Source organism: Capricornis sumatraensis, chromosome 22 (genome assembly GCF_032405125.1).
Source record: "Capricornis sumatraensis isolate serow.1 chromosome 22, serow.2, whole genome shotgun sequence".
NCBI lineage: Eukaryota > Metazoa > Chordata > Mammalia > Artiodactyla > Bovidae > Capricornis > Capricornis sumatraensis.
In genome coordinates, this window is record NC_091090.1 from 36,407,653 (window position 1) to 36,421,781 (window position 14,129).

The following is a 14,129-nucleotide window of genomic DNA, read 5'->3' on the forward strand; positions in this document are numbered from 1 at the left end:
ACCCATGGAACTGGTGGAAAGCAGATTCATCTGTCTCACAGTCTCACGACTTAACGGGGTTCTTCATAGAGAAAACAGCCTTATCTGCCTGACGAGCACCTCTCCCATCATCCCAGCAAGGAATGTCCTCTCTCGCTGAGATAGATGGAATTCCCAACAATAGCTGTGCCCACAGAGGGTCCCCAGAAGATATTACATGAGGTTTCACAAAGGCCTGACACTTTGAGTTTTATAAATGTGCCAGTGAGGGTTTGTAAAGAGGAGAAACTGACTTTGTGTCTCTGATCCCAACTGCTTGCTTACAGGTCTGGCTGGCTTTGCTCGCCTCTGTCCTGGAGATCAATATGAAGTAAGTATGGTATCAGTCTGGGTGTTGGACTTGAGAGACAAGAGTCAGTTGTCATTATTTTGCCTCTTCAATTGTCTTTTTATTTGTATTTTTTTCATTTTGAAAAAGAAATTTGGGCCCATAAGAAAGTGTCAATGTATGGCAAAACCAATACATTATTGTAAAGTAAAATAAAGTAAAAATAAAAATAAAAATAAATAAATAAATAAAAAGTTTAGAGATTAGTATAAGACCTCTCATATATGGGTCATCTAGACACTAATTTTTAACATTATGCCACATTTGCTTTATTATTGTTAATATTGTTGTTGTTATTTTTCTGAACCATTGTAGATTAATGCACAGATATCATGACCCTTCACCCATGAATTATTTTCCTGAATACAGGAAGACATTCCGTCATATAAACATTGTCCAGTTCTTGACATGAGCAGACTTAGCATTGATCCCTTAGCTCATATCGTTAGACATGAGATCTACAGTCATGTTTTTCCATGTCCCAATATTGTCCTCGATAGCAGCTTTTTCCTGACCCAAGATCCAATCCAAGATTATGACTTCTTGCAAGTATCAGGAATGAAGAATTGTGAAATCTAGATCTTTCTTTATAAAAAGTATACTCCATAAAGTAAAAAAAGCTTTTTATCTTTTTCCTTTTCAAAAGGGAACCTGCATAATTATTTCATCTAACCGTCACCTCCAGAACCTTCTCTAATCATTCATCTTGGTGGGAGGTTGGGGGACTGTATCTTTCTCTAACCAGTAAAGCTGTCTGACCGAGGGGAGTCTGCACACCCTCTCCCCAGAGTGTGTCAGGTTTCAAAATCCTTGTCCAGCTCCATCTCCCTTTCCCAAAAGGAGGATGTCTTATTTCTTGCTTCTGGCCGCTGAGTAGATTTTAGCTGTTGGCACCTTGTCTCTCTGAAGGGGCTGGGGAGTGTGCGGAATTAATCCAGTGGTGGTTCCACTGAAGCAGAACTAAGGAGAGAAAGAGCTGGGTGACCTGAGTGAGCTGCAGGGCTTGATAAAATAACCTTTTTTAAAGGAAGCCCTCCGCACTGGGTCCTAGAGGAGCAGAACTTACTCCCTTTTGAAAGTCTTTCCCCACTGGTCCTCTGCCCCACCTACTCCCACCCCGAGAATTTGGAAGAAGCAACAGTCAGGATGTGGCGTGAGGATGCTGGAGAAGGGGAGGAGCGGTTGTTTCCTGCCTTTTTGATCCTGGTGTTTGGAGGGGAGGTGGGTGAGGGCAATGGAACCTGAGGACCCTTTGGCGTCTTCTCTCTAGATTTTCATGAAGTATGGCCGACAGAGGTGGAAACTGAAAGGCAGGATAGAGGTAAACGGCAAACAGAGCTGGGACGGAGAAGAGATGGTGTTCCTGCCGCTGATAGTCGGGTTCATTTCCATCAAGGTACGGGATCGGCACTGCTGTGTGTTGTCTTTGCTGCTGCCGCAGCAAAGACATCTGTCATGGAGACCTGTCCCTGAGACCTCTGCCTGCTGCCCCTCCACCCCCCAGACCACTGTCTGTGCTACAAGCACATCCCCAGACCCACCCTCGTGTCAGAGCGGGCAGTGTGAATGTGAGCGGGCCTGGGAAACACCCACCTCCAGCTTCAGATATGATTCTGAATGCCTCCCCTGGCCAAGAAAAACAAAGGAGAGGGGCTGCCTTCGTCCAGCGCTGTCCTGTAAGGCCTTTCTCCCTTCCCTCTCTCACCAGGTCACAGAACTCAAAGGGCTGGCGACTCACCTCCTGGTGGGCAGTGTGACCTGTGAGACCAAAGAGCTGTTTGCAGCCCGACCTCAGGTGGTGGCTGTGGACATCAATGACCTTGGCACCATCAAACTCAACCTGGAAATCACCTGGTAGTAAGTTGCCCTTTTTTATATCATTGCAGTGAAAATACATGTCACAGGCTCGTGCTATTCCCGGGGTGGCGCGTGGACCATCAGAATCACCAAGGAGCTTGGCATGAACGCTGACTCTCAGGCCCCACCCCAGGGCCCAGGAATCTCTTTACTAGGGTTGCTAGGTGTTCACACATGTTAATATCATATCACTACTCTCCTCTTTGACTTTCTGTTTTTAAACATTTTATCCTGCCTCCGTCCCTCCTCCTCAACCCTTGAACGTATATAAAGAAATGTATCTCTCAAGTCAACTGATGTGAAGGAAAGAAACGGTCCATATTTTGTCTGCAGAAAGATCCTGATGCTTGCTGTGGTGTCTTAATTGCTTAACCCTCTTTATCTCAGACATCATACAGTGCTTTGGAAAGCTTTGGATATCTTTAGTCTCTCCACACTCTAAATGCTGAAATAGAATATTTCCAAAGGGCAAGAGAAATCTTTTGTCAAAGTAAGGAACTTAAACATAGTTTTCTGCCAAGAGGGGTAGGGGGTGGCAAGGAGGCTCAAGAGGGAGGGGCCATATGTATACTTATGGCTGATACACGTTGTTGTATGGCCGAAACCAACACAACATTGTAAAGCAATTATCCTCCAAATAACAAGTGGTTTTCTGAAGTCGTCCCATAGGAAAGGTCTTGCTAAGTTATGAAACACTGGTTGCTCACAACAGTTGATCTTATGCCCGTGTTACCAAGTAACGAGGGCCTGTCGAATATTAACGTCTGGGCCCCTTTACAACACAGAGGGTCAGGCATGGAAGCAGCAAAGACGTGTAACCTTGTCACTAAAACAGTGTCCACATGATTTGCCTAGCCCGTCTCTCCTCATAATTTGTAACCACTGACATCTCAAATGCAAGCCCCTGCTGGATGAGCCCATGTCAGGATGACTAATGGCATCATTGTGAACACTTCTGTCCTCTCAGTCACGCAGCAGGCGCTGGGTGAACTGAAATGAACAGGAGTGTTTTCTTCAGAACCAAACAATAATCTATTTCTCTCCTGTATCATTAAAGCATCTGTCCTTGCAAAGCTCCAGGAATTTTTACAGACTTCTTCAACATCTTGTGTTATGCTAAGTCACTTCATTCGTGTCCAGCTCTTTGCGACTCTATGGACTGTAACATCCCAGGCTCCTCTATCCCTGGGATTCTCCAGGCAAGAATACTGGAGTGGGTTGATGTGCCCTCCTCCAGGGGATCTTCCTGACCTAGAGATCAAACCCACATCTCCTGTGGCTCCTGCATCACAGGCAGATTCTTTATGTTTATGTCTCTAATATGCATGAAGAAGCAGATTTAATTGGTATCCAGGTGTGCACATAAATTGTACTTAAAGCTGTGATGATAATCTGTGGTCCTTTGGGTGAGTCTAGACTTCTTTTTCTGCTCCACTTTTTTAAAATCATGGTTTGTTTGGTGACAGACCAATTCGGCCAAAACCAGCCCAGCTCTCCAGCTTCCCTGGTGGCTCAGTGGTAAAGAATCTGCCTGCCAACACAGGAGACGCGGGTTCTGTCCCTGGGTCGGGATAATTCCTGGAGAAGGGAATGGCAGCCTACTCCAGTATTCTTGCCTGGACAGAGGAGCCTCGCCGGCTATAGTCCAAGGGGTCACAGAGTCAGACATGACTTAGTGACTGAACAACAGACAGCAAGCCCAGTTCCCACTGGCTGAGTTTACGTTAGTATAATGAGGTGCTTTCTTGGCCTGCGGTCCGGTGATGATGGGTGATTTTAACAAGCATGCGTTCATGGGGTCCTGTTGTTTTGCAGTCCGTTTGACGTGGAGGACATGACCCCATCCTCGGGCGCTGGGAACAAGGTGGCCGCCCTCCAGAGAAGAATGTCCATGTATAGCCAGGGTACTCCGGAAACGCCCACCTTCAAAGATCACTCCTTCTTTGTAAGTTTTGTGTGCTTTCTGGAGGAGAGGTGATGAACCTGAGGCAGTGCTTGCATCCAGCCTCTGAAATGCTTAACGTACAGTGTTAGGGAGTCTCGATAATTCTTAATGCAGTCACCTCTCTGTATCCTCGGGGGTTCACCCCTTTGATAGCAAAATCCGAAGATGCTCCAGTCAGTCTTTTATATGAAATGGCAGTGTTTGCACATAACCTTCACATCCTCCCGTGTATGCTAGATCACCTCTAGATTATCTATGATACTTAATGTAATGGAAATGACGCATAAATAATTGTAAATACAGTGTAAATGCTATGTAAATAGTTGCCAGCAAATTGGCAAATTGAAGCTTTCCTTTTTGGAACTTTCGGGAATTTCTTTTCCATGGATGCATAACCCTCGGATACAGAGGGGAGGGCCGACTCTGATGTCATCTTCAAGTTCACCCTAACCCAGTGGTGACTAAGGGAAGCACATGCCTAGATGCCCGTGGCCACCGGTGCCCAAGGGGTCAACCCGCTCTATCCCTGCTCTGCTCCCCACCCCCATTTACCTGTTACTTTGATCAACGCATATCAACTTTTCCATCCATTCTCTGAGATCAGCCTTTTAAAGAAGTAGGTGTAAATAAGGGCTCCTTGTTTTAATCAGCAACGCTTGCTTAGGAGCTGACAGACACATAGTAACCTGCTGCTTTCCACTAACTCCCCATCTTGCTTTGACTTCTGAAGAGATGGTTGCATCCTTCACCAGACAAGCCAAGGCTGTCTGTCTTGAGTGCCTTGCAAGACTCTTTCTTTGCCAAGCTGCACCGCAGCCGCTCTTTCAGTGACCTGCCCTCCCTCAGGCTGAGACCCAAGGCCGTGCTAGAGTTTTATGTGAGTGTGGGTGGCCCGCCGGGGTGTGATGTGCTTGCCTTTGGGGGCTGGTGGCATGTATGCTTTGGCACGCCTCTTGCTTTATCTTCGCTCTCATGCTCACTGGCTAACGGTTACAGGTCTCCTGTCTGCAGGGTGGGAAATTTGGGCTTGCATGCACCTTTGTGAGAGAGGCCGTTTGTCCTTCCCTTCCCACAATCTCTGCTTTTGTGCTGTGCCTTTTTTGCACTGTGGCAAAGATATCCATGGTAACAAGATTGTCATTTAAAAAAACACAGTCACACATGAAGTCAAAGAAGGTTCTCATTCACAAGTTAAGCTAATGTATCACTAATATCAATCTTTACAGTTGTAGCCTTCAAAAACTGGCATTTGAGGAAGTCAGAAAGATTTCAACCAATTTTCCTAGAGCTCTTTTTATTGAAAGAGGTTCTTAGCCTTAGTGTGTTTTATACTATCATAGTAAAAGAGACTCTAATTTTCAGTCAAAGATGTAATAAGTTACCTACATGATATGTGTCGCCCTTTATGCCACAGGAGAATATACATACACATATGTATGCACATACACGGCGTGTTCTGCCCTTCACAGACATAGAAAGTAATCTTTGAATGTCCAGAGAGGAAAGGGTTAAAAGTCTTCTGGTTAATAAGAATAATAATAATAACCTCTTATTCATTGAAAAAAAAAAAACCACCAGTAAAATGGATGGGGCTAAACTCCAATAAAATTTCCGAGGGAAGTGGGAAGACGATATGGGAACGATAAAGCAGGCACCAGCTGCTGGAGTAACTACCAACGCCAAGTGTATATTCATGCTCATACAGTGCGAGTCAGAGGGCTGGGGAGGGAGTTGGCAGCGATTTTAGTCACATCGTTTAAACAAGAGCAAGATTAGAAAAAAAATGTGATGGTTTCCTAAAGCCTTTTGAACTATATGTTCATAAAGCCTTTTGAACTTGATGAACACAGACTCCTCAGAGCAGCCAGTTCCCTTCCAGCCCGGCTCTCCAGGCCCACCTCCCGTCTCTCCAGGCTTCATTCTCTGCCCAGCGCCCCGCCTCCCCATGCACCCTCCCTCTCAGGATCTCCTGCAGACTGTTGTTCCTTCTAGAACACACTTCCTCCCCCTCCTTCCTTTCTTCTCTGTCTTCCAGGGCTGAGTTCCAGGTTGTCTCTCTCCCAGGCTGCAGCCACCCCCTTGCTCCAGCGCCCGCATCACCCATCAGTTACAACATCCCAGCCCTCCTGTGCCTGTTTGTAGGCTCGGCCCCTTGGCACCTGGTACGGCCCCTTCGGCAGGCAGCTCAGTCTAACTCGACCTTTGCCGCTGAAGTCCAGCAAATATGGGCTTGGGAATGTGAGGCTGCACAGAAATGGCTGAAGCGGAGTTTGGAATTTAAATAAGAATCGAGATCACCCAAGGTCCCCCGCTTCCTTACTTAGCCAAGGCCTCCGCCTCCCTCAGAGCTGCTGGGAGTGTATATTCTGAAGGCGAGTTGAGGCTGGGCCAGACAGCTCAGAGGACCGGGGGTTCTTTGAGATGCCCAGGGGACCCCATGGAGGAAGTGCCGGGAGCAGGACTCAGCCTTCCTCCATCTCTCCCCAGAAGCTTCCTCTTTCATCACTCCCTGGAGGCATAAAGCCTGTTTGGGGGGTGATGAGAGGAGGGTACAGATAGAGGAGGAAGGAAACTGAAGTGAAGGAGCTGGCAGTAGTAAGGGGAGCAATTGGCGCCCCCCACAACGGTCCCTGCAGCTCCCTCCACCCCCTCCCCATCCCGCCCCGCCACCCCCTCCACCCCGACTCTGGGGAGCACTTTTCAGTAATCACTAATCCAGGAAAACATTCTGTTTTAGACACAAAGAAAGTGAGCTTGCAGAGGTCACTTGAGGGTCCCAGTGACACATCCTGAGGTTCCAACCAGACGAGAGTGGAGAGTTTGGGTTGAAACTGCAGGTGTTGGGAGCAGGGACATTGCTGGAGGAGAACGGGGAGCCACTTTCTGTCTGCTCCCCACTTCACTTGCTGCAATATTTTTATTTCCTGGATGTATTCCCAGCACTGTCACGATCAATTGTTGTTGTTGTTTTTAAATTTTTTTTATTGTTTGTCAATGCCACATGGCATGTGGGACCTTAGTTCCCTGACTGGGGATCAAACCTGTGCCTCTTGCTGTGGAAGCACAAAGTCCTAATCACTGCACCACCAGGAAAGTCCCTCATTGTTTTATATGAAATTAAACTAGGTACTTATATTTACTTAAACAATCAAATCTGGAATCCAAGAGAAAGTATTCATTTTGAAGGAGTCGATCTCAAATAACTAGAAAACTTTTCCCACTGAACAGTGTTGGGCACTTCAACACCATGCAGACCACAGTGTCAGGAAAGATGACTTGGAGATTGTTAATGCCTGCATAAATGAATTATCTTGGTTACCTGGGTATTTCTGACCTCTGTCTTCTGAGTTCTGCTTCACAGATCACAGAGCTGGGGCTGTCCAGCAGAGCACCCGAGGTTTCCAGACACCCTGGGACCTCTGGGGTTTGCAGCCCTGGAACACAGTTATTTAGTTCATCAGTCTTTCTCTCCTCTTTTTATAGAAGCTCTGCAAATATATTTCTGGCCTTGAATTATTTGTGGCATGGTTACTGAATTAATAAAACATTTTCCAGGGCTTTGGATTTGTGGGTAGAGATTTTCAAAAATAATTTATGAGAAATGAAGCAGAACAAAGCATCACATCTTTTGAATGAAATAGCATGAATGCTGGAAAGCCCTTTAAGATTGATGCCAAAAAAAAAAAAAGAACCAGTGGTGTTCTTAACTATGGCTGCCAGATATTGTGAGATCCTGGGATTTAGGAAACAAGCAACCCATGCCTCCAAATTTTTTGTTTCAAAAATTTCAAACCTGAGACCAGTACAATGAACTTTTACACAGGTTCAGCAATGGAAATAGAGTTTTTAAAGGCTTGTTTTGTTTTGCCATGCTTGCAGACACACACACACGCACACACACAATCAACAAATTCAATGTTAATATCGTGAAAGGTCTGTTTCTTATTTTAATTGTCTTACATTTTGTCTGGAAATGAACAAGGCCAAACACATTCCTTGTTTCCAAAATCATAATGATTTGCCTTTTATCTACAGTCAAATCTACCTGATGACATCTTTGAAAACGGGAAGGCAGCCGAGGAGAAAATGCCACTGTCCCTCAGCTTCAGCGACCTGCCCAACGGGGACTGCACCCTCGCCCCCAGCCCAGCTGACTCTCTCCCTGGCGCGTGCGCGGCAAATCCAGAAATCACTGTCACCTCCGCAGAGCTGCCCCCAGGCAGCCAGTCCTCCCAGAACGAGGGCTTGGAGGACTCCAGCTCAGCCTCTTGCAGCAGCTCCTCGAGAGAAGGCTCAGAGCCCCGGTCTCACCCCGAGGGAGAGACCCAGGGGACGGGGAAGGCCGAGGGCTGCCGAGCGGCCACTGGGGCCGGGCCGGAGCGCCTGTTCCTGCAGAAGGGAGTTGCAGAGGCCCTTTTACAAGAGGCCCTTCTGCAAGAGGCCTCTGAACTCAAGCCCGTGGAGCTGGACACTTTTGAAGGAAACATCACGAAGCAGCTGGTCAAGAGGCTCACCTCGGCAGAGGTGCCGGCGGCCACGGAGAGGCTGCTCTCGGAGGGCTCGGTCAGTGCAGAGTCGGAAGGCTGTAGGTCTTTCCTGGATGGAAGCCTAGAGGACGCCTTTAATGGGCTTTTCCTTGCGTTAGAACCACACAAAGAGCAGTATAAAGAGTTTCAGGATCTGAACCAGGAAGTCATGCACCTGGATGACATTCTAAAAGTAAGTACCTTTTCAGAGAAATTGGATTAGTCTCCGAGACAGTCTCTTAAGCCAACATTCTATGTAAAATAGACTATCTTTTTTTTTATCCTTCCCTATCACAGGATCAGTAGATAATCAATATGTAAATGACATTGATTTTTTTAATACTAGTTGTTATTTAGTTGCTGAGTCATGTCTGACTCTTTGTAACCCCAAGGACTGTAGCCTACCAGGCTCCTCTGTCCGTGGGATTCTCTAGGCAAGAATACTGGAGTGGGTTGCCATTTCCTTCTTCAGGGGATCTTCTCGACCCAGGGATCGAACCCAGGTCTCCTGCATTGCAGGTGGATTCTTTACCAACTGAACTTCCAGGGAAGACCCTAAACCACCACCAAATGGCATTTATTTTCTAATACTAGTTGTTGTTTAGGTGCTAAGTCATATTTGACAGTTTTTGCAACCCCATGGACTGTAACTCCTTAGGCTCCTCTGTCTGTGGGATTTCCCAGGCAAGAATACTAGAGTGGGTTGCCATTTCATACTAGTGGCACCACACTCCAATACTCTTGCCTGGCAAATCCCATGGACCGAGGAGCCTGGTGGGCTGCCGTCCATGGGGTCCCGAAGAGTCGGACATGACTGAGCGACTTCACTTTCACTTTTCACTTTCATGCATGGGAGAAGGAAATGGCAACCCACTCCAGTGTTCTTGCCTAGAGAATCCCAGGGGCGGTGGAGCCTGGTGGGCTACCGTCTATGGGCCTGCACAGAGTCGAACACGACTGAAGCAACTCAGCAGCAGCAGCAGCAGCAGCAGCAGCATATATTAATTTTTATTTTCCTGACAACGGATCAACTTTAGGAGAATGACTGGGAGTTAAATTAAGAGCTCTAGAGAATATCTAGACTCCCTCAGCCCCAGAGTTTATCATTCAGATCCCAAATGTGAAATGAATGGTGGCCTTTTGAGCATCATATCTCATTGAGATGTTACTGGAGAGGGTCCCTCTCGGAGTTTCCAGGAAGCAGGAAGGGCCTTCCCTGGTTGAAGACAGAGTTGGGCAGCCAGGATGTGAGGACCACGGGCATCTCTCCCTGCCCTGGGCACTACCTCCTAGAGGATTCCCTTCTCAGCAGTTGGCCCAAATCAGTGAATTAGAATCCCAGATTAATCACTCACAAATAATCTAGAAGCCAGAGGACCCTGACTCCACTAGAGCTATCTTCCTCTCTTGTTCCCAATTAGACCACTCAGGATAGACATGGGAAGAGAGGATTCAGAAAGGTGATTTCCTCCTAGTCAGGAGAGTCTCATAATGAGGTCATTATTGCTACCCCAGAATGTATCCGCCTCCAGTTGGTACATAAAATTTAATAAAGATTAAGTTTTTAAAAACATGGCACAAGAAGACAGAACTGGATCTTCTGTCCTGAAACCCACTGCCGCTTCTTATATTCTTTGCTTTGCCACTCTGATGTCTAGTGCCATAAAGAAGAGAACTTGGATCCTTTCTCTGGAAAGAGCAGTTCTTTGGGGACCTGTTCTATAAGATCAGCTTGAAAATACAGTGCCAGGGGCAAGCAGAGAGTCAGCCCACAGAAGTCTGTTGCATCCCTCGATATGACAGTTTGAAAATGTGGCCTTCCCCGTGGCATCTGGAACTACCTTCCCAAGGCTATTCTGACAGTTGCGGTCATGCTGACCTGGCTCTGGAGGGCATGTCTGCCCAGGGCAGAGGGGAATTCAGGCTCTGACTCTCCACGTCCTCTATTGCTCCTGACAGATTGATTCTGCTGTAGGTATAGCCTCTTAGCATCAGGGAAGGGCACGTTGAATCTGCTTCCCGTCAAACATAACTCCAGAGCATCAGCTCAGGACTCATGGATGGAGGCTGCTTATCTAGTATCCCAGGGAAAACTTTGATCCCTTCAACAAGTGCTTATCTGCACAGTTGACCAGCTTTGCTTAGTGGGCAGAAAGGTGTTAAATGTGAAGAGCCAAGACACAATCCACCTAAAATAAATGCCTCAAAGAAAGCTAGTGTGATGGCAGCCCCCATTTCCAGGCATCTAGAGTGCTCAGTCCACCAGGAAGCACTGAGCAAGTCATCCATTAAGTCTTCTAAAAACGTGGTGGCTGTCAGTTTCTTTCAAGATTTTTATTCCAATCTGCTCTTGTTCCAAAACTGTCCTAAAATTCTTAACTTCCCCCCTTTCTTTCTTTTGATCGTATTTAAACACATCCATACTGTGCACGGTCAGGTTCTGCAGTCTAGCTTAGCAAAGAAGACCCTAGAAGTGGGTTGAGTTGGGAATGGCTCCTCCTCTCTCTCTGAGATGGAAAATGACATTAGAGTCAAGGTCTGGGGCAAGTGGCTTTGTCTCCAGCCAGGATTAAAGCATCTGCTGGCAAAGCATTCTCTTTTTTTCCTCCTTCACACTCCTAGGATGCTAAACACCTTGAGGATCAGAAACTAAATGGTGCTGCCTCTTGGACGGAGATGACTGAGGGCGAATGAAACAACTCTGATTTAAAAGACTCAGACTCCTGCCAGGCCCTTCCGACCCTGTGTAACGAAGTCAGCAGGGAGTGCCACCTAACTGGATGGAGGACATTTAGCTCCTTTTACTTGCAGGATTTGTCCCGTTCGATCCCTCCCAACATCCTTTTGACTGTTTGGAAGAACTTCTCCCCATCGCTGTGCCCAAAGCAACGGGCATTATCCTGTTTGTAATGTTTCTGTTTAATGTCCAGAAATACAGAGTTCTCCAGGCCATAGAATGGATTTGCTCACATAATTCCAGGGCCCAGTCAGGGGAGAGATGGAAGTTGTTCCTTCAAAGACAGACTTGTAAGGGAAGCACAGCCACTCCTTGTCATGCTTGTGCTCAAAGGAAAAAAATTTTCTCCTCGATGCTCAAAGGAAAATTACATGCTGTGAATGTAAAATTAGTATTTAAATCTACGTAGAGAGTGTGCATTAGTGAATCTGAGTAGTTTTCTGTTTCTGAGATTTGTTTTGTGAATCCTTTAGGACAGGTGCCTTAGCTCGCCCTGTCTCAGGGCACAGACCACGTTGCCACTTGGAGTTAAGAGATTGGTTAGTAGTTGGCATTGACCTTTTAGATTTGTCTGCCAGTTGAATTTTATTTGAAGTTGAGCAGTATTAAGAGAGAGAATAGCCATTCTGTTTCCCAAGACTTTCTGATTGTAATATTTTTAAAACTTTTGATTATAAATATTTCAAACAGGAATAAAGAGGATCAGATAATAGATCCTAATGTGGCCATCAGCACACTTCCACAATGATCAATTCATGGCCAAACTTGTCTTTCTCTACCTGCTTCCTTCCCTCCAGATTCTTTTGGAACAAATCCCAGATACTGTGTCACTTTATCCACGGTTGTACTTTTTTATAAGAAGATTTTTAAATGAATTTTTTTAAATGCCAACAAAAAAATAAAAATAAAAGCTTGAAAAAAAAGAAAGTGTCGCATCTCCCATTGGGTGTCTTTGTTGTGTTTCTCCTTCCGAATATGTTGATATTCTCCTTGGTACCTTCTGCCTTTGCAGTGCAAGCCAGCAGTAAGCCGAAGCAGGTCTTCCAGTTTAAGTCTTACTGTTGAAAGTGCTTTAGAAAGCTTTGATTTCCTGAACACCTCTGATTTTGACGAGGAGGAGGAGGATGGTGATGAGGTTTGTAATGTTGGAGGAGGTGCTGACTCAGTATTTTCAGACACTGAGACTGAGAAAAATAGGTAAGTCTTGAAGTCAGCAGCTACTTCTGTTTCCACTCTCATTCCTGGTACAGCAGTCGTTTATTGCTACCAGATAGGACCTGATACGCATCTTCAGGAAGATAAAAGTCTCTACCTGAATTGGTTTACAGACCCTTTTCACTGTCCTGTACAATTTTTAAATACAGTTCATCTCTTTCGGTGTTGTTTAAGAAAAATGCAATTTTACTTTTTATAAATGAAAGGGAAATTTTTGTACAAGCATATGTACCCTTATGTATAAGTATGGATGTGTACATATCCATCTTGTAATAGGTTTCAGTGACTACAGCTTAGCCCCAGGGTAATGAATTTCAAATTAACTCCACATACTATGTTTCTGGAGAACTCTTACTGGATCATCAGTCTTGACCTGGTTCTCCTTGATTTGCATCTTATTCCTAATTTCTTCATTTTGTTAGATTTTGCTTTTCCAATCCCTTATCTCTCTATTCCTTTTGGCTATTGGGTCTTTGCAGTTGATTAAGCTCATCAGTACCTGTTTCAAAACCAGGCTTAAAACCCATGGCACATATTTTCCTCAGACTGTAGAAAGGGATGACTAATAACTGATATCTGCCAGTGGAACTACAGGCCTCTGGGGAGAGAATATGGCCTTCTCTAGGATGGAGATGAATCAGGGCAGTGGGAAGGGAGGATAAAGATGAAATATTATCACTTTCTTCCTGGGCTTTGTTGTACCAAACCACATGCTTAGAGCTAGAGCCTGGGGTCCATTCTGTAAGCACCGTGAACATAGGTCCACCAATTTGCTGAAAGAAAAAAAAAATGCAAAAACATTTTCCCGAAGGAAAAGGTGGATTTCCATCCATCTTTCCTTTTGACATGTTATGTGCACAGGTTTTCAAATTACAATAAGCTATGACTGTTTAGCCTTCACAAACTCCTCTGAGTGGTGTTAATATTTTGAAGTTGTGTTATTCCCAGAGGGTTTCTTCTGCCAAAATGAAACCAGGGAAGGAAAAGGGGAGAAATAGAATTTATCCCTTGAGCAAACTGGGAGTGTAACAAAGAGAATTTATGAAATGAATGTCATGTTTCAGTTATCTTTCTGCATTCTACCCTGAGATTTTCTAACTTAATTGCATTTGTGAAATGCTTCTTAAATCAAACCTCTTCTTGTATACTTGTTAGCTGAAGCTATTACATAATAGATCAAGGCTTTTCTTCTTAATATAAGCATTTTAAGAACAAAAATATCATAGCCTTCGTAAATTCTACAGAACATTCCTATTAAAGAAGATGGCTAATGTGATCAGTCTTACTGTGTGTTATCAGCTGTTTAGGGTAAATGTGTGTGTGTGTTTTAAATGTGGATTGACTATAAGCTGAATGTTTTCCTCTTGGAAGCAGGGTAAAGCATTCAATGCCTTTAAACTCTGGTGCATGATCTTTTTAAATTGTGGAGACTGGGGAGCATGAAACTAGAACCCAAAAATCACCTAGCTGTGTGAACTAGGA

General features: G+C 45.3%; 1 protein-coding gene across 1 annotated transcript in view; it reads left to right on the forward strand.

Moving 5' to 3' along the window:
- Positions 1 to 14,129, forward strand: part of RIPOR2 (RHO family interacting cell polarization regulator 2) — a 107,094-nt gene that overhangs the window by 79,523 nt on the left and 13,442 nt on the right. Inside the window, exons 9-15 of the mRNA XM_068960628.1 lie at positions 306 to 349; positions 1,638 to 1,763; positions 2,076 to 2,224; positions 4,040 to 4,169; positions 4,900 to 5,046; positions 8,205 to 8,888; positions 12,445 to 12,629. Coding sequence (XP_068816729.1) covers positions 306 to 349; positions 1,638 to 1,763; positions 2,076 to 2,224; positions 4,040 to 4,169; positions 4,900 to 5,046; positions 8,205 to 8,888; positions 12,445 to 12,629 — 1,465 coding nt within the window. The remainder of the gene's footprint in view (positions 1 to 305; positions 350 to 1,637; positions 1,764 to 2,075; positions 2,225 to 4,039; positions 4,170 to 4,899; positions 5,047 to 8,204; positions 8,889 to 12,444; positions 12,630 to 14,129) is intronic.